This window comes from Schistocerca piceifrons, chromosome 8, assembly GCF_021461385.2.
Source record: "Schistocerca piceifrons isolate TAMUIC-IGC-003096 chromosome 8, iqSchPice1.1, whole genome shotgun sequence".
NCBI lineage: Eukaryota > Metazoa > Arthropoda > Insecta > Orthoptera > Acrididae > Schistocerca > Schistocerca piceifrons.
Window position 1 is genome coordinate 266,295,412 of NC_060145.1, and position 23,714 is coordinate 266,319,125.

Sequence of the window (23,714 nt, forward strand, 5' to 3'; positions counted from 1 at the left end):
TAAGAAAATAATTATGAACAGATTTTGAATAACTCTGCAGCAGTATGATCGTGTAGCACATATGAAAAACTACAGATGTTTAAGGGAGGACAAAGCACACTTGTTACAAATACTGGTGTTAGTGCATTTCGAGGTCGCTCAAAACAATTCATAGGATGTGAATGATAGTGACTTACGACATTATGCACGTCATATTGCGCGTGACATAGATTACAGTGATTTCAAAGGAATCGGTGGATGGTCACGTAACTTCAAACATAGCTACAGAATTGGAAGACTACAAAATTTCAAACAAACATGATGTGACACATCAATCTGCAGAATAAGTCCGAAAATTTGTAGATGAAATAAACAAACTTGTTCCATAGTTCACTAAGGAATTTGTTTTCAACTACGACCTATTGGGATTTTAAGAGGAAGTGTATACAAAAGGTACCTTCGAGATTAGAGGTATGAAGAGAGTTGTTTCGAGAGCAACTAACTTCAGTGCCTTAATGCACTCGTATACAATTATGCCGATCGTTAATCTGGATGATAAATTGGCTGGAAAGTTATTTACTCTTCTGTGAGAATTGAAGGTGTTTTACCCCCTACAATTCTTTCTCGTGTGCGTGAACTTGCAAGGGCAGTAGGGAATATTTACGTCGCAGTAAATAAGAGTGGCAAAATGGATGTAAGAGAACTGCAGCTATGGTATGAGCACTGCTTTTGGCCGGTAGCTGATCAAAATAACTTGATTTTGCTTGATTCCAGGTCTGCATATAAAAATCATACCCCTTTAGAGTAAAATATCCCTTCTGAAAAATATGTGACATTGCTGTTCATACCACATGGAACCACTAACAAATTCTGCCTCTGGATTTGTTTTTTTCTTTTTTCACGTCTATAACATACACTGGAGAGCCAAAGAAACTGGCACATCTGCCTAATATTGTGTACGGCCCCCGTGAGCACGCAAAAGTGCTGCAACACGATGTGGCATGGACTCAACTAATGTCTGAAGTAGTGGTGGAGGGAATTAACACCATGAATCCTGCAGGACTGTCCATAAATCCGTATGAGTAAGAGGGCTTGGAAATCTCTTCTGAACAGCACATTTCACGGCATCTCTCAATAACGTTAATGTCTGGGGAGTTCGGTGGCCATCAGAAGTGTTTAAACTCAGAAGTGTTCCAGGAATTGCCCAAGTCTGTTGGAATGCACAATGGATGTGAATGGATGCAGGTGGTCAGACAGGATGCTTACGTATGCGTCACCTGTCAGTCTTATCTAGACATATCAGGGGTCCCCATCACTCCAACTGCGCATGCTCCACACCATCACAAGTCTTCACCAGCTTGAACAGCTCCTCCTGACTTGCAGGGTCTAGGGATTGATGAGGTTGTCTTCATGCCTGTACACGTCCATCCACTCGGTATAATTTGAAATGCGACTTGCCAGACCGTGCAACATGTTTCCAGACATCGACAGTCCAATGTTGGTGCTGACGGACCCAGGTGAGGCATAAACTTTCCATTGTGCAGTTATCAAGGGTACACGAGTGAGCCTTTTACTCCAAAAGCCCTTATCGATGATGTTTCGTCGAATGGTTCACACGCTGACACTTGTTGATGGCCTAGCATTGATATCTGCAGCAGTTTGCGGAAGGTTGCGCTTTTGTCGTGTTGAACGATTCTCTTCAGTTGTCGTTAATCCTGTTCTTGCAGGATCTTTTTCTGGCTGCAGCAATGTTGGAGATTTTATGTTTTACCGGATTCCTGATATTCACGGTACACTCATGAAATGGTCATACAAGAAAATCCCCACCTCATTACTACCTTGTAGATGCTGTGTCCTATTGCCTGTGCACCAACTATAACACCACGTTCAAACCCACTTAAATCTTGATAACCTGCCATTGCCGCTGTAACCAATATAACAACTGCACCAGACACTTGTTGTCTTATGTAGGTGTTGTCGACCACAGCACCGTATTCTGCCTATTTACATATTGTCACATATTGTTATACAGGGTGATTCAAAAAGAATACCACAACTTTAGGAATTTAAAACTCTGCAACGACAAAAGGCAGAGCTAAGCACTATCTGTCGGCGAATTAAGGGAGCTATAAAGTTTCATTTAGTTGTACATTTGTTCGCTTGAGGCACTGTTGACTAGACTTCAGTGTCAGTTGATGCTAAGATGGCAACCGCTCAACAGAAAGCTTTTTGTGTTATTGAGTACGACAGAAGTGAATCGACGACAGTTGTTCAGCGTGCATTTCGAACGAAGTATGGTGTTAAACCTCCTGATAGGTGGTGTATTAAACGTTGGTATAAACAGTTTACAGAGAATGGGTGTTTGTGCAAAGGGAAAAGTTCTGGACGGCCAAGAACGAGTGTTGAAAATGTAGCACGCATCCAGCAAGCATTTGTTCGCAGCCCAGGAAAATCGACTCACAGAGCTAGCAGAGAGCTGCAAATTCCACAATCAACTGTATGGAGAGTCCTAGGAAAAAGGTTAGTTATGAAACCTTATCGTCTGAAATTGGTTCAAGCACTGTCTGCAGCTGATAAGATTAAAAGAATTGATTTCTGTGATTTTATCCTTGCTCAAATGGAAACAGATGAATCTTTCGTTTCAAAGATTGTGTTTAGTGATGAAGCAACTTTCCACACTAACGGGAAAGTCAACCGTCACAATGTCTGTATATGGGGCACTGAGAATCCGCGGGAAACAACTCAGTATGAACGCGACTCGCCTAAGGTGAACGTGCCATTTCAGCCAATAAAGTTTTTGGTCCCTTTTTCTTTGAAGGTGCTACTGTAACTGGACTACAGTATCTGGAGATGTTAGAGAATTGGCTGTTCCCTCAGCTCGAACAAGAAGCACAACAATTCATATTTCAGCAGGATGGAGCGCCACCACATTGGCACTTATCTGTCCGCAACTACCTGAACGTCAACTACCCGAGGCGATGGATAGGCCGCCAGGCAGCCCGTGACAGAGCACTTCATCACTGGCCTCCAAGAAGCCCTGATCTTACCCCCTGCGATTTTTTCTTATGGGGGTATGTTAAGGATATGGTGTTTCAGCCACCTCTCCCAGCCACCATTGATGATTTGAAACGAGAAATAACAGCAGCTACCCAAACTGTTACGCCTGATATGCTACGGAGAGTGTCGAACGAGTTGGAGTATCGGGTTGATATTGCTCGAGTGTCTGGAGGGGGCCATATTGAACATCTCTGAACTTGTTTTTGAGTGAAAAAAACCTTTTTAAATACTCTTTGTAATGATGTATAACAGAAGGTTATATTATGTTTCTTTCATTAAATACACATTTTTAAAGTTGTGGTATTCTTTTTGAATCACCCTGTATTTGGCTGTATGCTGATATACCTTGAGCCACTTGTTTGGATCTTGGCCATTATCACCAGAGAACCTGGAAGGATGTCTCATGTGGTGGCACATAGTTGCTGTCATCGTAACATCATCTTATTCTTCTGTATCCGGTAGATTGCGATCTGTTGAATATGGCTTGAACTCGGGTTTCTCGCCACATAAATGCCAGCTCCATTGTGGCCTGATGGGAGCCACTGTGTCATCGATAATGTACGGCATCACAAGTTCCAATACCACACGAATAATGTCACGTAGAAGAAGGGATGAATGATGAACACTAACTTCACTTAACGAAGGTTTATTCAGCACTTGCACATACAAGAGCGGGGATCGAACTGCCTCCGGCCGGAATACATATGGTATACGTACAGCTACAAACATTCCAGTACAATGATTCTTGCCATTTGTGGATACTTCTAGAATGTACTTGAACCGAATATAGAAATTAAAATTTTACAGTTCAGGTGAGTTTTTAACTCATCACCTTCCATGCAACAGTCTAGTATCATAGCCACTACACTATAGCGACTGTGCTACTCAGCTTCTTCTGTGACATTGGTCCCTCCTTAAGAGAACAGCGCCTTGGTGTTATGTCCTCCTAGTCCGGAAACAAGTCATCGGTCCTGCATACTCCGACTCCCAATGACTGATGTTCGCCCTGGCGGTGATCTTCTTAGAACTTCCCTTGCCACTACGTTCTTCGTCATCTTTCTGCTTGTTGCATGTTGCTGGAGCTTCAAATTTATCCTGGGTTGCATTCGATGGACATGGACCATATCTCTGATCTTTCATCGTCTTGTGATGGAGTCAAAATCTTCAACTTCATAAGTAATATCAGACAACTGTCTTACAACCAAATAAGGTCCAAAGTAGCGCCTGAGGAGCTTCTCAGAGAGACCGATCTTCTGAACAGGAGTGAAGATCCAGACAAGGTCACCAGGCTGGTAAACAACAGGGTGGTGGCTCACTTCATACCTTTGGCTATTGTTTTCTTGAGCCTGCAGTGTGCTGATTTGAGCTAACTGCCGAGCTTCCTCAGCTCTGGTTAACACCTGGCCAATGTAGTTGTCGTCCACATCATTGGCATGTAACGGAAACACAGTGTCCATCATCGCTGTCGCCTCATGACCATGCACCAGGAAAAATGGTGTAAATCTTGTGGTGTCTCGTTTGGCGGTGTTGTAGGCAAACATAATGAAATGTAGCACCTCATCCCAGTTGCTCTGCTCAACATTGACGAACACTGATAGCATGTCGGCCAACGTCTTATAAGGCGTTCAGTAAGCCTGTTAGTTTGCAGATGGTAAACAGTCGTCATGTGATGAGTAATATTGCTCTGACGGTTTATCTCTGTCACAAGATTCGATTGAAAAACTTTCCCTTGATCTGTAATTAATGACCTTGAGGCACCGTGTTTTAATACAATGTGTTTTACAATGGATTTGGCTACCTTGATTGCTTCAGCTGTTTTCACAGCTTTTGTAATGGCATAGTGTGTCGTATAATCAGTGCAAACAATAATCCATCTGTTGCCACTAGCAGACGTTGGAAATTGTCCGAGGAGGTCAATCCCAACACGCTGGAAAGGCATTTTGGCTGGTGGAATTGGTAGGAGTCAGCCAGATGGTTTCTGAGGAAATGCCTTTCTCCTCTGGCACTCTCAATAGTGCGACACATAGTGACAGACACAACTAAATAAACCTGTATAGAAAAATCTCTTGCAGATCCTATCGTATGTCTTAATAAATCCTAAATGTCCGGCCTCAGGCGTGTCATGGAATTTCTGTAGAACATCGAAGCGCATGTGTTTAGGAATCACTGGTAGCCACCTCTTTCCAAACGCATCAAAGTTTTTCTTGCAAAGCAATCCATTAACTACCTTAAATAGTCCTTTCACGTCCTCTGACCAGTTTAAGGCAAGCATAATTTGAGATATCTTGGTGGCCTCCTCCTGCTCAGGAGAGAGATCCTGTAGTGTAGCGAGACAGTCACTATCTTCATCAAAGTCCTAATGGTCTTGCACAGGGTTTTTTGAGGGACAGTTGGTCTCTTGGTGTTCCTCTTCCCCTTCTGTACACAGTGGTAATGTCATACTCTTGAAGACATAGTGCCCACCTGGCGAGTCGTCCTGTTGGATCCTTAAGACCTGCCAACCAACAAAGTGAATGATGGTCTGTAACAACTGTGAGTGGCCTTCCATAGAGATATTGTCGAAATATGGACATGGCCCAGATCACAGCAAGTCATTTTCTGTCTGCAGTTGAGTAGTTTCCCTTAGCTTTTGTAAGTGTCCTAGAAGCGTAGCCTATAACCTTGTCTTTTCCATCTGAAATTTGCATCAAAATAGCACCGATCCCATACCCATTGGCATCTGTGTGTAGTTCTGTAGGTGCTCTCTCATCAGACAGACCAAGTACAGGGTCAGTCGTCAGAGCCTTTCGCAGCACATTGAAAGAATCTTGTTGAGCACCACCTCAGATAAATGTAGCATTGGCTTTTAACAACTCTTCGAGTGGCCTGGCTTTGATACAAAAGTCTTTGATAAAACAACGGTAATAAGAACATAATCCGAGGAAGCTTCTCACATCTCTAATACTTTTAGGAATAGGAAATTCCGTTATAGATCTCACCTTTTCTGGGTCTGGTGCACACTTTCATTTGACACAAGGTGTCCAAGTATTTTGATTTCTTTTGATCCAAAGAGACATTTTCTTGGATTAAGTTTCAGTCCAGCTTGATGAAGACACTTAAGAGAATGGCCCTCAGTCTTTTTATGTGTTCATCAGATGTCTCTGAGAACACTATAATGTCATCTAAATAACAAAGACACATCGTCCACTTCAGGTGACTTAGAAGATTATCCATCATCCATTCAAAAGTTGCTGGTGCGTTACACAAACCAAACGGCATTACCTTAAACTCATACAGGCCCTCAGGGGTGATGAATGCAGTTTTCTCATGATCAACCTCATCTACTTTGATTTGCCAGTATCCAAAGTACATGTCCATGGTTGAGAAAAACGTAGGCCCCTTCAGACAATCTAGTGTATCGTCAATTCGTAGAAGAGGGTAAATGTCCTTTTTAGTTATCTTATTAAGCTTCCTGTAATCAACACAAAAGCACCATCTGCCATCCTTCTTCCTGATGAGGACCACTGATTATGACCTTGGGCTCTTTGAAGGCTGAATGATGTCATTCTTCTTCATTTTCTGTACCTTGTCGTGAATTATTCGACGTTGCTGGCACATGGTATGGTCTATGGCTTATTGATTGATTGTCTCCAGTGTCAATCCAGTGCTTCACCATCAATGTGTCTAATTTGCTCTTCACTTGTGGATTGAAGCATTCAGAGAACTCTTGAAGAATGGCAAGTAGCTTATTCTGTTGTTCCTTCGTGAGGTCTGGTGATAGTCGAGCTAGAAGATCATGTCTCGTAGTGGTAGCACTAATTTCGCCCACAGACTCGGCGTGCGAAGTTTCTATGACACTCAGCTGTTCTGCAATTAACAGCTCAGCATTTGCTACGCACTTGCCTCTTGGAAAGATCTGCGGTTCTCAGCGACAGTTAACTATCCACAATTCACCGAATCCGTTCTTAAAACGAGACGACAGAGGCTTAGATGACCAAGTTATTCTTCAGTGGTATGCTTCTCTTACATTCCACTACAAGATCCATGGGTTGATGCAAGGCATAACACATGACAGTTACCTTTCTAGTGCTGACTGCAGGAATGATCACTTCATCCAACACACACAGTCTCCACACACTCAGGTGCGCATCTTCCTCTCCACAGTATGCCATCTCGCCTAGCATAATCTTCGAGCGACCACAATCTATAATTGCCTGAGAAGCTTTCAAAAGTCCCATCTGAGAATGACGTCATGACTACACTCTTGTAAGATGACAGATTCTAAGGGCTGTATATGGCCACTTATACCCACATGACTGACACATCTTCTTGTAGGTTGTACATATTTCCGATTAGCCACCTTCAGCAGAGATGTTCTGTTGCCGACGAATACGGTTTTCTGCAACTGGCAACGGTACTTCTCCGAAATGACTGCATATGATGCTCCAGAGTACACAAGAGCTTGAGCTGGTCAGCCATCCATGAGGATATCGACGTAGTTTCCTATCATTTTTGTAGTGATCAACGACGGAGGGTTTTTCTCTTCAGCGGCCTCACCTCCTAGGAAGGTCGCCCTCTTTAGTTTTCCGGGTTGTGGCGGCTAGGTGATCGGCTGGAGCTTCTAAACAGCGATGGAGACCTTGATTGGCGTGTTGGGGAGCGTACTCTTCAGCAGCTACCTAGTGGCGATGGTGACCTACATCGTCCTGCACCCACATCTTCTTGTTCATCTTCTCCGTCCTGGAGTTGGTGTCGGCTAAGATCAGTCTGCTGTCTCTTGGTGCGGGCATCATCAAATATCAGCTGCCTTTTGCAACAATAGCACACCACATGTCCCAGTCGTCCGCAGTGGAAGCATACTGATTGGCTATCCTGGGTCATCAAGGCGTCAATCTTTCTTGGTGCTCAAACAGGTTCCTCATGCGGCATCGTAGGAATGTAACTTTGCCTGGGTCTCGACTTTGTTACCGTTTTAAAGGGAAATGAAGGACGAGAGATTGGGTTCAAAGTTGGTTCCACTTCCTCCCTTATGACCTCTTGAAGCATCTCGGTTTTTTGCTCGCCGTACAATCCAAGTGCCTCCTGAACTTCATCTCTCACTATCTGACAAGGAAATCAGTTCCTTCCCCCATCACAGACATTGATACAACGTTTGGAAGCTGTTAAAAAACTTCTTGCATGTAATTCTTTTTTGATGCATTGTCTCGATATAGTGGCACCATTTTATGAAGTTATCTGCTGTCGAAACATCCTTCAGGAGCAGGGCTTGATCATGTCCTCAGCAACACCCTTCATAAGATGTGCAACCTTATCTTCCTCCTTCATGCGAGGGTGCACTATTTTACACAGCTTCAAGACGTTGTGAATGTAGGATGCTGTCGTTTTTCCTGGTTGCTGTGCCCTGCACTTTAATTTATCTTCAGCCTTGCACTTCAATCGTCGTGTGTCGCCGAAATACTTGCGTATTTCCACCTGGAATACTTCCCAGCTAGTGAACTTCTCCTTGTTGTTCTCATACCATTGCTTGGCAGTGCCCTCCAAGTAGAAAAATACGTTAGCCAAACACACAGCGTCATCCCATTTGTTAAATTTGGCTATATGCTCATATACCTTCAGCCACTTGTTTGGATCTTGTCCATCATCACCAGAGAACCCGGAAGGATGTCTCATGTGGTGGCACACACTGGCTGTCTCCGGTAGATTGCGATCTGTTGAATATGGCTCAAATTTGGGTTTCTTGCCACGTAAACGGCGGCTCCGTCGTAGCCTGATGGGAGCCACTGTGTCGTCGATAGTGTGCGGTATCACAAGTTCCAATACCCGGCGCCTCCACCAAATAATGTCATGTAGAAGAAGATGTAATTAGATGAATGACGAACACTAACTTCACTTAATGAAGGTTTTTTCAGTACTTGCACATACAAGAGCGTGGAGCGAACTGCCTCCGACGAGACACATACAGTATGTATACAGATACAGAACATTCCAGTACAATGATTCTTACCATTTGTGGATACTTCTAGAATGTACTCAAACTGAATAAAGAAATTATAATTATACAGTTCAGGTAAGTTTTGAACTCACGACCCTCCATGCAACAGTCTAGTATCGTAACCACTACACTACAGCAACTGCGCTACTCAGCTTCTTCTGCAACAGTACATCTATATTTGAATACACGTGCCTATACCAGTTTCTTTGGCGCTCCAATGTATTATCTCACTATCTGTAGCTACGACTTAAAGGATAGACAGTTTTACAATAAGCTTCACAACAGAATTATTTAGCATTTTGTTGCAGGGCAGCACATTTCATCAGTTCCCATCACCCCATTATGCCGATATGATTCTAGATGCATTCTTTAAGAGTTGATACTTAGTTGAACGTCCTGTTCAGTTTGTAACTCCCAAGGAGTTTGCCTCCAATCTTGATGGTGCGAACTTTTATGATCACTGTGATGCCCCATTTTTTACTCGGTTTTCATGGTGTCAATTAATGTTTGTTTTGAACATTTTTGAATGTTGATAATGTCCATTTCTTGAAATGTAACAGATACATCCCATAGAAGGTTGGTCGCTGCATCTCCCAGACAGTCATTTTCTGTCACTGTCCTGATGCACATTGTGAGTCATTAGCAGCTAATATTTTTCCTATCATAATTGTTAACACAAAATGTTCAAATGAGTCTTACTGAAGAATGAATTTGTGACCTCCCACTCGAGGGGTGCCTTGTAAGATTTGATATTTCAGTTCTCAAAAGCAAAGCAGATATGATAACAGTACTTTGCTTAACATTGTTGTAGCCATTATTGTGTAGTAAAGTGCTTCATGTGCTGTCAAGATGGGCAGTGGGGCAAACAAAAGTCTAGCAGCCTGAAGTTTTCCCGAATGCTAGCAACTTCTACCAATTCAGAGCGAGGGAGTGCGTTTGGCAAGAAAAGTTTGTCAGATAGTACTCCTTAAGAGCTCACCACTGTTTGTGTTCGATATGCCTCCAGTTACACCAAACTTAATTTAAATTAAGATTTTTGATTACAATGAACAACACTGTCACTGCCAATGGAGAGCTTATTCTGTGTTAAGCGTGCGTTAAGAAGATCAGATGCTCTGTGAAGTCCCAACTTCAGCAACATATACATAGTGATAAGCATACAAAGTAGTGCAATCGTCTAAGAAGCAAATGTTATTGATGCAAATGCAAAAGACTCCAAACCTCAAAAACAAACTTTTCAGTGATATGTGCTCCGCTATGGTTGCTGCAAAAATTCTGTGTTTCAGACTTCAAGTAATGGCCGCTATCGACAGGGGATCTCAGGTTGATTCCGTATTTCTGGATTTCCAGAAAGCTTTTTACACTGTTCCTCACAAGAGACTTCTAATCAAGCTGCGGGCTTATGGGGTATCATCTCATTTGTGCGACTGGATTCGTGATTTCCTGTCAGGAAGGTCGCAGTTCATAATAATAGACGGCAAATCATCAAGTAAAACTGAAGTGATATCAGGTGTTCCCCAGGGAAACGTCCTGGGACCTCTGCTGTCCCCGATCTATATAAATGACCTGGGTGACAATCTGAGCAGTTCTCTCAGGTTGTTCGCAGATGATGCTGTAATTTACCGTCTAGTAAGGTCATCCGAAGACCAGTATCAGTTGCAAAGCGATTTAGAAAAGATTGCTGTATGGTGTGGCAGGTGGCAGTTGACGCTAAATAATGAAAAGTGTGAGGTGATCCACATGAGTTCCAAAAGAAATCCGTTGGAATTCGATTACTCGATAAATAGTACAATTCTCAATGCTGTCAATTCAACTAAGTACCTGGGTGTTAAAATTACGAACAACTTCAGTTGGAAAGACCACATAGATATATTGTGGGGAAGGCAAGCCAAAGGTTGCGTTTCATTGGCAGGACCTTAGAAGATGCAACAAGTCCACTAAAGAGACAGCTTACACTACACTCGTTCATCCTCTGTTAGAATATTGCTGCGTGGTGTGGGATCCTTACCAGGTGCGATTGACGGAGGAAATCGAAAGGGTGCAAAGAAGGGCAGCTCGTTTTGTATTACCACGTAATAGGGGAGAGAGTGTGGCAGATATGATACGCGAGTTGGGATGGAAGTCATTAAAGCAAAGACGTTTTTCGTTGCGGCGAGATCTATTTACGAAATTTCAGTCACTAACTTTCTCTTCCGGATGCGAAAATATTTTGTTGAGCCCAACCTACATAGGTAGGAATGATCGTCAAAATAAAATAAGAGAAATCAGAGCTCGAACAGAAAAGTTTAGGTGTTCGTTTTTCCCGCGCGCTGTTAGGGAGTGGAATGGTAGAGAGATAGTATGATTGTGGTTCGATAAACCCTCTGCCAAGCACTTAAATGTGAATTGTATAATAGTCATGTAGATGTAGATGTAGATGAAGTGCCAGAATATCACATGTTTCTACAAAAGTACCGTGGGCAACAGATTCCTGGTGAATCAACATTACGGAAAACGATTTTGGTTTTTGTTACCTGGAGGCCCTCAAAACTTTGTGATAAGTAATTGCCACATATGAAGTAGTGGGAACTGCAGGCTGGAATATCAACAGTAATGAAAAAGATTGATTGATACTGTAAAGATTGCATTTTAAGTTGCAGACTGGCACAACGTTGCAAAAGAAAGGAGAAATACACACACACACACACACACACACACACACACACACACACTGAAAATAATTTCCTATACCGAGCACCAAGTGTTTTGCAAAGCCCCACATTGTATGCCACTCTGTAGAGAACTCCCGCTGAACCTAGCATTGCCACCTGAGCCCGACTGCCATTAGAGGTGATACTGCATAGTGGGTAGTTAATAAGGTTGATGACACAATTTTGGCAAAAATCTGTGCTACTTGACTTTTGCTACTATCTTCAGTATCTTTAGTGGGCAAGGAGATGTTGCTCCAACTGACATCTCCAGTAATATTTCATGTCCTAAATTTTTGCACTATGAATGTTTTGTGATGTGGAGACATCATTTACCTCCTGCAAAAATGTTCTTTCTGGTTACTGACATTCTGTGTCTGCAGAAAATTTTGATAAATACCTGACTATTCGTTGTGTATCAAAATGAATGGAAAGTTTTGAGACCGTAGCGATTTAAGTGAAGACGTACATTTTGGTTAGCTGATGTGACTGAAAACAGTTTTCTTGTAGTAGTGCTGTATAGACTTTCAAAATAAAAGAAATAAGTTTATACACACTAAGATGGTATCCGTTCTTTCGGACGTGTCCGAAAGAACAGATACCATCGGTGACCATGCAGCTCGTTAGAATGAAATTACAATGAAACGAACACCCTTAGCTGCTTACAGCCGTTGACATACGTCAGCGGGGACAGATGAAAATGTGTGCGTCAACCGGGACTCGAACCCGGGATCTTCTGCTTACATGGCAGATGCTCTAGTCATCTGAGCCACCGAGGACACAGAGGATAGTGCGACTGCAGGGATTTATCTCTGGCACGCCTCCCACGAAACCCACATTCTGAACATGCTGTCCCGCACTACATTCGTAGTGCCCCCACCCATTATACTCATTACTCGCGGCGCGTTGCCGATTCCCATAAAGAGTTCGAGCATTGTCTGTGCATTTGCACAGAAGAAGAAGAAGGTGGTCAAGTGGCTGGTGAGCCTTTTACTATATATAAGGACATGTCCGAAAGAACAGATGCCATCTTAGTATATATATAGTTAAGGCTCACCGGCCACTTGACCATCTTCTTCTTCTGTGCGAATGCACAAACAATCCCAAAACTGTTTATGGGAATCGGCAACGCGCCGCGAGTAATGAGTATAACGGGCGGGGGCACTACGAATGTAGTGCAGGACAATACGTTGAGAATGTGGGTTTCGTGGGAGGCGTGCCAGAGATAAATCCGTGCAGTCGCGCTATCCTCTGTGCCCTCGGTGGCTCAGATGGATAGAGCGTCAGCCATGTAAGCAGGAGATCCCGGGTTCGAGTCCCGGTCGGGGCACACATTTTCATCTGTCCCCGTTGACGTATGTCAATGCCTGTAAGCAGCTAAGGGTGTTCGTTTCATTGTAATTTCATTCTAACAAGCTGCATAGTCACCGATGGTATCTGTTCTTTTGGACATGTCCGAAAGAACAGATACCACCTTAGTATATATATTGTTAAGGCTCACAGGCCACTTGACCATCTTATTCTTCTGTGCGATTGCACAAACAATGCCCGAACTCTTTACGCGAATTGCCAACGTGCTGCGAGTAATGAGTATAATGGATGGGGGCACTACCAATGTAGTGCGGGACAATACATTGAGAATGTGGGTGTCGCAGGAGGCGTGCCAGAGATAAATCTGTGCAGTTGCACTATCCTCTTTGTCCTCGGTGACTCAGATGGATAGAGCGTCTGCCATGTAAGCAGAAGATCCCGGGTTCAAGTCCTGGTCGGTGCACACATTTTCAGCTGTCTCCGTTGATGTATGTCAACGCCTGTAAGCGGCTAAGGGTGTTCATTTGAATGTAAAAAAAAAGTAATGTAAAGCATACCTCATTTTTATACTTTTCGAGTTTCTTTTACATTTAAGTGCATGTTAAGATAACACGAGGCTTGTCTTAAAAGTATCCAACCTTTGGCCAGAAAAAAATATTTCGAATACCTGATGGGGTTGGGACCCTAATCCCCTTCAAAGTAGTCCCCTTGTGCTTGCACACACTTAGCCCATTGATCCTTCAACTGCCGGAAACACTTCTGGAAGTATTCTTTTGGAATGGTGTTCAGCTCTGTCGTTGTGTTCCACATTATCTCTTCCTCTTTTCTACTCTCAAAACGGGATCCTTTCGGTGGCGTCTTCAAGTTTGGAAACAATCAGAAGTTGCAAGGAGCCATGTCTGGAGAATAGGGAGGTTGGCGAATGGCTGTAATTCCATGTTTGGCCAAGAAATTTTGGATCAAGTGGCTTGAAAGTACAGGGGTGTTGTCATGATACAGTTGCCAGTTTTTCGCCATCCACGTATCTGGTCTTTTGCACCGAACTGCGTCACAGAGTTGCCGGAGAACATCTTGATAGTACACCTTTGCCACTGTTTGTGCTTCTGGTGCATATTCATGATGCACAATTCCACGGACATCAAAGAAGACGGTCAGCATCACCTTGATTTTTCTTTGCACATGCCGCACTTTCTTCGGCCTTGGAGACTCGGTATGCTTCCATTGTGACTACTGTCTTTTTGTTTCTGGTTCATACCCATTCACCTATGACACATCTCCATTTATCAGAGTGTTCAGAAACCCAGGGTCAACGTTGGTGGTGTGCAGAAGGTCCTGTGCAACGTCAAAATGGTCATTTTGTTCCGGCGACAACAACCTGGGCACAAATTTCGCAGCCACTTGGTGCATGTTCAAATCATCACACAAATTTGCATGTGCAGAATCTTACTCATTCCAACCTCGTTGGCAATCTCCTGCACGGTCAAGCAACAATCTGCCATCACCAAATTTTGCATCCTCTCAACAACAGCTGCACTCCGAGTAGTTTGGGGCCTGTCAGAACGCTGGCCACTCTCCACTGATGTGCAGCCATTTTTGAATCAGTTGAACCACTCCTTAATTTGTGTTACTGTTATATCCTAGCCAGTAATGCCACCCGAGCCCGCTGCCAAAAGGTTGGCAGCATCAAAGTCCGGACGCCGTCCGCATAAGCAGCGCCAACGATACAGGAAATCGCCGCAAGTCTGCGCGCGCCACCGCTGGCTTCTGGCTTCTTAAGCGCTGGAGTCGCGAGTGCTAGGACAGTTCTGTATTCGCCGCTCAGTTGTATACTCGCCACCGAATTGTGTACTTGCTAGTCAGTTGTGTGTTCATCGCAGCAGAGTTGTTGTTTGTCGTCAGCCGACGCTGACCTAGCCGCTCCAACTCGAACTAGACAGATCTCTGTAGACACGGAGATCACTACTGTGTTTCTGTATCTTCGTTAATAAAGATAAGTACCGGCTTTATTTTAATCAGAGTGTTTGGGTTTTCATCTTTCTGTTCACTGTTCCAGCGGACCGGTCGGCCCGCTATTAAAAGTGTGGCGGTGACTTCGTAGGCCGTTTCTACAGCGAATTGTTTGTCCCTACGAACGCCGCCACAAAAGTTACACCCATTGCATCTTCTCAAACAACTGCTGAATGTTACGAATTGTTTAGCTTTGAGAATCACGAAGCTTTTGACAAAATTTGATGCAGTATCTTTGCTCAACACGTTCAGCCATCTTGAGAGAATCGGTAATCCAACAAACACGTTGTGTAGCATCTCAAGCAGCGACCGACAGGCTGCAAATAACATGCTTTAAGGTGGAGTCAGAAATCACGCATGCACATAAAGGTCTCTTCCTTTACTGTGTACAGTGTCACCGAGCTGTCGTCTCGGGAAAATCAAAGGTCAGATACTTTTTAGACAGACCTCGTATAGTAGGTGATGGTGTGATTCAGATGTTGTTTTATGTTAAATAAAGTATTTTGTAAAGTTTCAAAGTATTTTGTGTTTTACACATTTTAATTACTACAAATTGTGTGTGTTGGTATTACATAAAAATCCATAATCTGTAAATAAGTTTTCCACCAATCTCGAATGATGTGCTGTTGGGTTGTTTCTGTTTTTATTGACATCATTTAGTATTTATGCGTATTTAGAGAGAACTGCCATTCTGTACAGCGAGTGGAAATGTGGCCTTAAGTTATTTTGCATTTCCTTATGATCATCCAGTGGCAGTAGTTTGTGTACACAACAACATTCACAGGCATCCCTATGTGCTTGATTGATTATGTAACTGACAACATTAGTGGTTGTACGACACTTCCTTGAGGCGCACATGATGTCACTTTGTTTCTGTCCGACTTAACATCCTGGCTTTTATTATTCAAAAATTCTTCAGGGCAGTCACATATTTGTGAAAATACTCCATGTGATCATATCTTGGTTGCCGGTCAGCAACAGGTCACATTGTTGAACAACGTTCAGAAATGTTAGGTGATGACTCAGCTTTGTCTACCATTTGCAAAGTATCATCTGTGAAAAAAGCAAACTGTGTTTCACATAAATAATGTATTTCTGAACTTCTGATCCTTTGAGAGAAGCTGTAGCGTATAATGTAGAATGCTGTAACAGATGCTCGCTAGGGATTTTGGTCTATAATTCTGTCCACGAATTCTTATATCTGTTTTATACCCAGGTCTGACCTGCACTAATTTCCATTTAGACTGTGCTACAAACAAAGTGATATATTGATAGATCAGATCTTAGGAAGTAGCTTGTTCCATTATTTGTTTTTATGTGTATCAGCTTTGCTGTAATATCTCCTCTTTTAACAAATGTTTATGTAAGCACTCCCCTTTTGTACCAAGTATCATATTAGAATTGAAATTGTTGATAAAATGGTATATAAGTGCTTACCAAGCTTTGAATTATATTTGTAGGATGATGATTTAACTGTTTTTATTAATTTCAAAATTTTGTGTGTTTTGAAATACTGCATCATCCTAGCTCTATGTTTAAGTGGTGGCGTTTATTTCAGATCTTAACTGATGTGCAGTTTCTGTGATTAATATTAATCAGACTGTGGATCACATTAGTTAAAAATGCCGTCCTTGTACAATCTGTATTTTCTCATATAAATATTGTATCTTTTCTGTTGTCATACTTTAGTGTATCACTATTATTCGTGTTTTGTAGATTACATTACACCCTTTCTGGACAAGCTTTCGACAGTTGCTAACTTTTCTCTGCGGTCGCAGTGGATTTACTTAACTCCTCTGGAGATAAGACCACGCCGTGCTCCTGAAGGTGGATTTGTGTTGGACGCAGAGTCCTTACCTCAGCTCATCACACCACTGGAAAAGAAATTAGGTATTTATTGCTTCGTGAAGGATTAGTCGCACATTCCTAATGTTTTCTAGCTGCAGTCACAGTAGAGCTTAAATTGCTGAAACTGCTCTGAGGCAGCAGGAGGGGTAAGTACACAATCACTAGATATGTTCCAGTTTTGTGGTAGTCTTGTATACATTCACATTGACCAACTGTGTAATTCACATATTGCAACTTCCCAGAGCTCTGCCAGTTGGTATGATCAGTTGTGTCTTTTAGTATTTTCTTGGAAAACAAGAACCAACTTTGAGGTATGATGATTGTGTATGAGAAACAGCAGATGCACAGTTGTATCTTTTCTGTTGTCGTACTTTAGTGTATCACTATTATTTGTGTTTTGTAGATTACATTACACCCTTTCTGGACAAGCTTTCGACAGTAAATTTAAGGTACAATCCCTCCAGTTCTTTTCATTGACTAGTAACAGATAACATTAGTTTTGAGCCAGAGTAACCAAAGTTAAGGTGAGCATCTGCATATAAGAATACCTCTGAACCTACAATATATGCAACACAATTAATGAAGCCAAATGGCTTTGAAAGCATGGCTCAGTTGTATGTTACAGGTCACATTATGAAGGTGTTATTAATCATATGAGTAAATTATTAAAAATAGATGGTGTTTTGTAAATTGCCTACCCTCTTTCCTATAATTTCTGTCAGTATTTTAAGATTGCTAATGCAGAGAAAGATGAAGAAAGAACATTCTAGCAGGTCACATGGATTTTAATGCATCTTATATTGTGCTGGCCTTCGGTTCATTGTAATGAAGCTTTGGGTAACTTAATGGAGAGGCATAGTAATATCACAACAGCCTCTGTTCATTTGCAAAACATTTTAGCACAGTCCATCCATCACATCTCAGATGTTAATGTTATTGAATAGGCGTACTTTACCTTCTTGTTCCAACTCCAAGTGTAATTATGCCATGCTGACAGATAATTATCCTCCCAACCTTGTACAAAAACAAATTCTCATTATCTTTCCAGTCTCCCATCACCTCCCAAAGTCCCACCGTCCAGCCACAGAGGAGCATTCCCCTCGTAACTCAGTACCATCTAGGACTGGAGCAACTGAATTACATTCTCCGCCAGGGTTTTGATTACCTCTTGTCATGCCCTGAAATGAAAAATGTCCTGCCCACTATTCTTCCCACTCCTATCACAGTGGTATCAGTGGTACTCCACTGCCCACCGCATCTACACAATATACGCGCTCATCCTTACACAACCCCTGCTCCCAATCCCTTACCTCATGACTCATACCCCTGTAATAGACCTGGAGGCAAGACCTGTGCCATATATCCTCCCATCACCACCTACTCGAGTCCGGTCACTAACATCACCTATCCCATCAAAGGCAGGGCTACCTGTGAAACTAGCCATGTGATCTACAAGCTAAGCAGCAACCACTGTGCTGCATTCTATGTAGGCATGACAACCAATAAGCTGTGTCCGCATGAATGGCCACCGACAAATTGTGGCCAAGAAACAAGTGGACCACTCTGTTGCTGAGTATGCTGCCAAACATGATATCCTTCTATAATTGCGTAGGCTTCCGCGGCCAAAGTCAGTCGACATAAAAATTTTCTGAGTTTGATACTGCCTCAGACCCAGAAGAAGGCCGCTGCAATCGTGGCCGAAACATTGGCTTTTCTATAGCAGCAGTAGTTTTTACATTATGAAGCGGTTCCAAGCCCAGAGAACTTTTATGTAGATGATATCCTTCATTTCAATGACTGCTTCACAGCCTGTGGCATGTGGATCCTTCCCACCAACACCAGCTTTTCTGAATTGCGCAAGTGGGAACTTTCCCTGCAATACATCCTATGTTCTGTAACCCTCCAGGCCTCAACCTTCATTAGTCACTGTTCCTCACCCATCCAACCCCTTCCCTGTTCCAATTCCAGCACTACACAGCCGTCATTCCACCATCACACGCTGTATTTTTATTTCTCTCCTTTTCCATTACTCCCCCTCCCCACATCTCCCCTGCCCTCTGTCTAACCTGCAGCACTTCACTGTCCGCTACCCCCCCCCCCCCCCCAATACTATCCCACCCCTTCCTTGCCCCCACCCTCCTCCTTACCCCCACCCAGTCGCCACTCCCATCATGCACACTAGTGCTGCTGCTCGCAGTGTGGTTTCAGTTGCCTGCCTGAGACTACAGTTGTGTGTGTGTGTGTGTGTGTGTGTGTGTGTGTTTGTGTGTGTGTGTGTGTGTATTGTTGATGAAAGCCTTAATGGCGAAAAGCTCCAAAAGCTTTAATTGTGAGAGTCTTTTTGTTGTGCCTATCAGCAACTCCGCATCTCCACCATATGGTGAGTAGCAAGTTTCCTTTTCATAATATTGAAGCTAACAGATACGATAGGTGCATGCCAATTGTAGGATGCTGTATGCCAAAGTAGGAACTGCCAAGAGATTCTGTGCCTCACCCTGCAGCAGAAAAAAATGTTGTGATGATTAATCCATCTTGTTTATTATTTTCGTGGTAACGATTGTGTGAACGCCGAATGTTATTTTGGGCTCTAGGCACTTATGTTATTCATGGTGTCTTGCTACAAATTTTCTTGACTACCTTAAATGGCTAGTTTCACAGGTAGCCCTGCCTTTGAGGGGGTAGGTGATGTTAGTGACCAGACTCAAGTAGGTGGTGATGGGAGGATATATGGCACAGATCTTGCATCCATGTAAGTAAATGTAGGACATGTTCTGAGGCATCAAGGGATCACCAATTTAGTATTGGAGGGCAGCGTGGAGGGTAAAAATCGTAGAGGGAGACCGAGAGATGAATACACTAAACAGATTCAGAAGGATGTGGGTTGCAGTAGGTACTGGGAGCAAGGGATCACCAATTTAGTATTGGAGGGCAGCGTGGAGGGTAAAAATCGTAGAGGGAGACCGAGAGATGAATACACTAAACAGATTCAGAAGGATGTGGGTTGCAGTAGGTACTGGGAGATGAAGAAGCTTGCACAGGATAGAGTAGCATGGAGAGCTGCATCAAACCAGTCTCAGGACTGAAGACCACAACAACAACAACCTTAAATATAGATTTTGTGGACATAATGTGACATGCACTTTCTGTACTCTTGTCTCTGTGTTTTCAGGATGTACCAAAAAGTGGTTTGAGACCGTGCCCAAATGCAAACCACCACAAAAGTAAGACAAAAGAATGAATAGCTTAAAAAGAGTTAAAAGTTAGTAATAGTGTGAGGTTATAAGCATTTGTTTTAATCAGTGTTATAGATATGAGTGGTGTCTGTTCTGTCAGAGATGTCTGACAGAAGACGCGAATCATATGGGCACAACATCTTTCTGATGATAAAAAGTTTCAGTGTGGATGCACAACTAACATTTGAACTTTTACGGGAATCAGAAATCTGTGAATAGGGGGTTAATGGGTAGGGGTTGTTGCAGTGCAACTAGTGGGAAGTTGGGAATTTGGGTCTGACGGAAAGTTTGTCCAGAGGGCTGTGGCTGTTAAGGCAACCATTCTAGAGAACCAGAGAATCTGGGTTCAAGTCCTAGTCTGGCAAGCAGTTTCAACTCTCACAATTGCATTGCCCAGTGCTCTGTGTGGCTATGAGTCATTGTTTCCTTCCTACCTCTTTCACATCCTGTTTCCTTTCCTTTCACTCAAATTATTCATATTAATCAGTATTGTCCAGCAGCTGGTATGATAATTTCAATGACATCTTTGTTTGAAGCAATGCTGAATATTTGTTTTTTAGCCATTTCTGTTTTGAGATGGGGGCATTTAGTATTACTTGTTTGGAAGTTGATTTTAATCATGCATAATGGTTTTTATCAGCAGTGTTTTGGAAATGATATTGATTTGGAATTTATGTTGCAGCATCTCATGTATCAAATAATCCGTGCATACAACTACTTGTATACGTACCACTGTGCAGCGAGTCCCCCCTTCGCTTGCTGGCAAGTGATCAGTCAGTTTCCAAATACTCTGGCTTGCCTGGATACACAATGGGATTCCATTCACCTCGCTGGGGTGGTCTTGTTCTACAGAATCCTACTGCAGATGCATGTACGGGCCCACAACCAGTACTTGTAAATCCTGATTGGCCTAGTCTGGCTGCGATTTGGTTGCAGCAATTGCGAAGTCTTATTGGCATTCCTGAACACGTAAGTACTGTAATTTTAGGCAGAGTTAAGATGGCCGCATGATTTTCTCTCTCTCTCCCTCCCCCCCTCTATCCCCCCCCCTCTCCCCGCCTCTCCCTCCCCCCTTTCCTCCCCCACATCTCATGGTCATGCTACTGTAGTAAAAATCTATAACTGTCACTTCTTAACATAATGCTTATTGTATTTGCCTTATACCACGCACAATGAACACTGTAGTAGCTAAGTACCTTCACCATACTCAAACTAACGTGAAATGTTTTATGTGCACCCCAAAGTGTGTGTTACAGGCAGCTGTGGTGGAATGATGCAATTGGTTGGAATATCACGTGGTACACAGCTCATCCCCCACCACATCCCTTTTTACGTGTGCACTATTATAGCAACTGACAGTGGTAGTGTCCCCCTGAAAGTATTAATATATCACTATTGTACCATGCTAGTACTACTTTGGGATACTGTTATAGTAGAAACATAATTGCTTGAATATATTCATTTATTAATTTTCAAGCTGTGGTATTTATATATCATTTGCTGAAAAATATTTGGCAAAATATGAGGGCCAAGCAAAGGAAAACTGAACTGCAGAACAGTGGGACCATGGAATGGTTCCATTAAAAAATAATTACCACACTTGTTAAAGCATTTATCCCACTGGGAGATGAGATGAACAGTTCCTGTTTCGTAGAATATGATTGCCTGCTGACAGATCCACAACTGCACCCACTCTTGCACTTCTTCATCCAGCTAAAACTGACTTCCACGCGTGTTTTTATTCAGGTTACCAAAGATCTGAAAAATCAAACTGTGAAAGATCTGGACTGTATGGAGGATGTTGCAGTTTTCCAACCAAATTACTGGAACATAGCATTTGTCCTATTGGCAGGTGGGGCGGGTGTTATCGTGCAACAGAATGATTTTGGCAGACAGCATTGTGACAGCCCAATGGCAAACAACAGAGCCAACAGCGGAGGAAATGTCCCACATTTCCCCCTCCAGAGAAATCCAAAACTGTCCACACAAGTTCTGTTAAGATCATGACAACCTTCTTCTTCAACTGCAGGGCCCCTCTGCTCGTAGAGTTTCTTGAATGTGGAAACACAATCAATGCACAGCACCTTGAAGACACTTTGCAGAAACTGGGAGTGCACCATAAAGTCAAAACACCCCAGAATTCTGTCAGTTGGATTCATCCTGTTGGATGATAATGGCCGTCCCCTCACTGCCAATTGGACAAAGACTACACTTCAGTGATTTGGTTGGGAAAGACTGGAGCATCCTCCATACAGCCCGGATCTTTTACCATGTGATTTTTCACATATCTGGTGATCTGAAGAAAGACCATGTGGACAGCAGTTTCAGTTGGATGAGTATGTGCAAGAGTGGGTGCAGTTGTGGATCCGTCAGTGGCCAACCACATTCTACAAAACAGCAGTTGTTTTGTCTCCCAGTGGGATAAATTCCTTAATGCGTGTGGTGATAACTTTTCAGTGGAGCCATTGCATGGTCCCATTGTGGCAGGTACTCGGTTTTCATTTGGCTGCCTGTTATGCTTAGGAAATTAAATGCCAATACAGTCCTATGCTGTCTTATTTAGCAACAAATCTTTCAATGTGCAAAGAATATTCATAACAGTGGAAAGGCTAATCAAAATTAACTATGATGAACAGGATGGAGATTGTTCAGTTCTAACTTTGCCATTCCTGCGTGTATATGTAGATATTCTGTTTTTATCCCCCATATAAGAGGTGCCCTCCTCCTCCTCCTCCTCCTCCTCCCCCTCCTTCTTAATTCTCCTTCCGCCTGCACCCCCTTTTTTTTATAAAAGAAAAGATGGGCACTCCTTGAGAAAATTTTATTTTGAACATACTCTGACTAATCAAAATTTCAAACAGTTCTATTGATAGGAAGTTAACATTAAACTTATTCTAAACTTGTACCATTGATTGTCTGTGTTTCAGTAATGCAAGGAGAAATAAAATAAACAAAAAGAAATTGTTTAGGTAAATTTTTATCTTCACTTCATTTTTTGCTTTATATTTAAGTCAATCTTCTGTGATATCACCATTTTTATTTTTCATCATCAGTGATATCATTATCTTCATTTGTAAGCCTACTGGCATTTCTTCCTTCTTAACATACTCCCAATGGTTTTTCTAAATGTATTGCTAGTTCTGCAATGGCGAAAGAGTGGTAATTACTAGCATAGTGAATGAAATGAGTAGCAATGAAATGTGCAATCTATACTGTCACAAATATGTGACTGTTTCTTCCAAATATGGTCAGTTTCCAAGGTTGTGGTTACTGTGGGACCTGAGAAAAAAACTGTTTTCAAATACATAGCGGTTTCTACATCTATACTGATGTGAGAATGTGACAATATTCCTTCATCTCTTGTTTCCAAATGTGTCATCTGCCTGATCTCTCTTAATCGTTAGTGTAGAACCAGCAGCTGACGCACTCTTCATTTCCATTATGCTACACTTAACACACAAATATGCCGCTGGGTCCTCTCTAGACTTTTACATTTTCCTGCAGAAATGTATACTGTTGTTGAGTATTCGTCCAATTTTAAAATTGACTCAATCTTGACAACAAATGGAGTCAGGAAAACTGCAGCTTAAACGTGGTAGATGTTCATAAAAAGCCAAGGTA

The 23,714-nt window shown here is 42.5% G+C and overlaps 1 protein-coding gene and 1 non-coding gene across 2 annotated transcripts in view; both read left to right on the forward strand.

Annotated features, from left to right (window-relative positions):
* The window catches only part of LOC124711361 (GPI transamidase component PIG-S), a 47,554-nt gene that overhangs the window by 20,510 nt on the left and 3,330 nt on the right, over positions 1–23,714 (forward strand). Inside the window, exons 5-6 of the mRNA XM_047241399.1 lie at positions 16,729–16,902; positions 20,776–21,062. Coding sequence (XP_047097355.1) covers positions 16,729–16,902; positions 20,776–21,062 — 461 coding nt within the window. The remainder of the gene's footprint in view (positions 1–16,728; positions 16,903–20,775; positions 21,063–23,714) is intronic.
* On the forward strand, positions 12,950–13,024 carry Trnat-ugu. The gene has a single exon. It is a non-coding gene; the product is annotated as a tRNA-Thr (tRNA).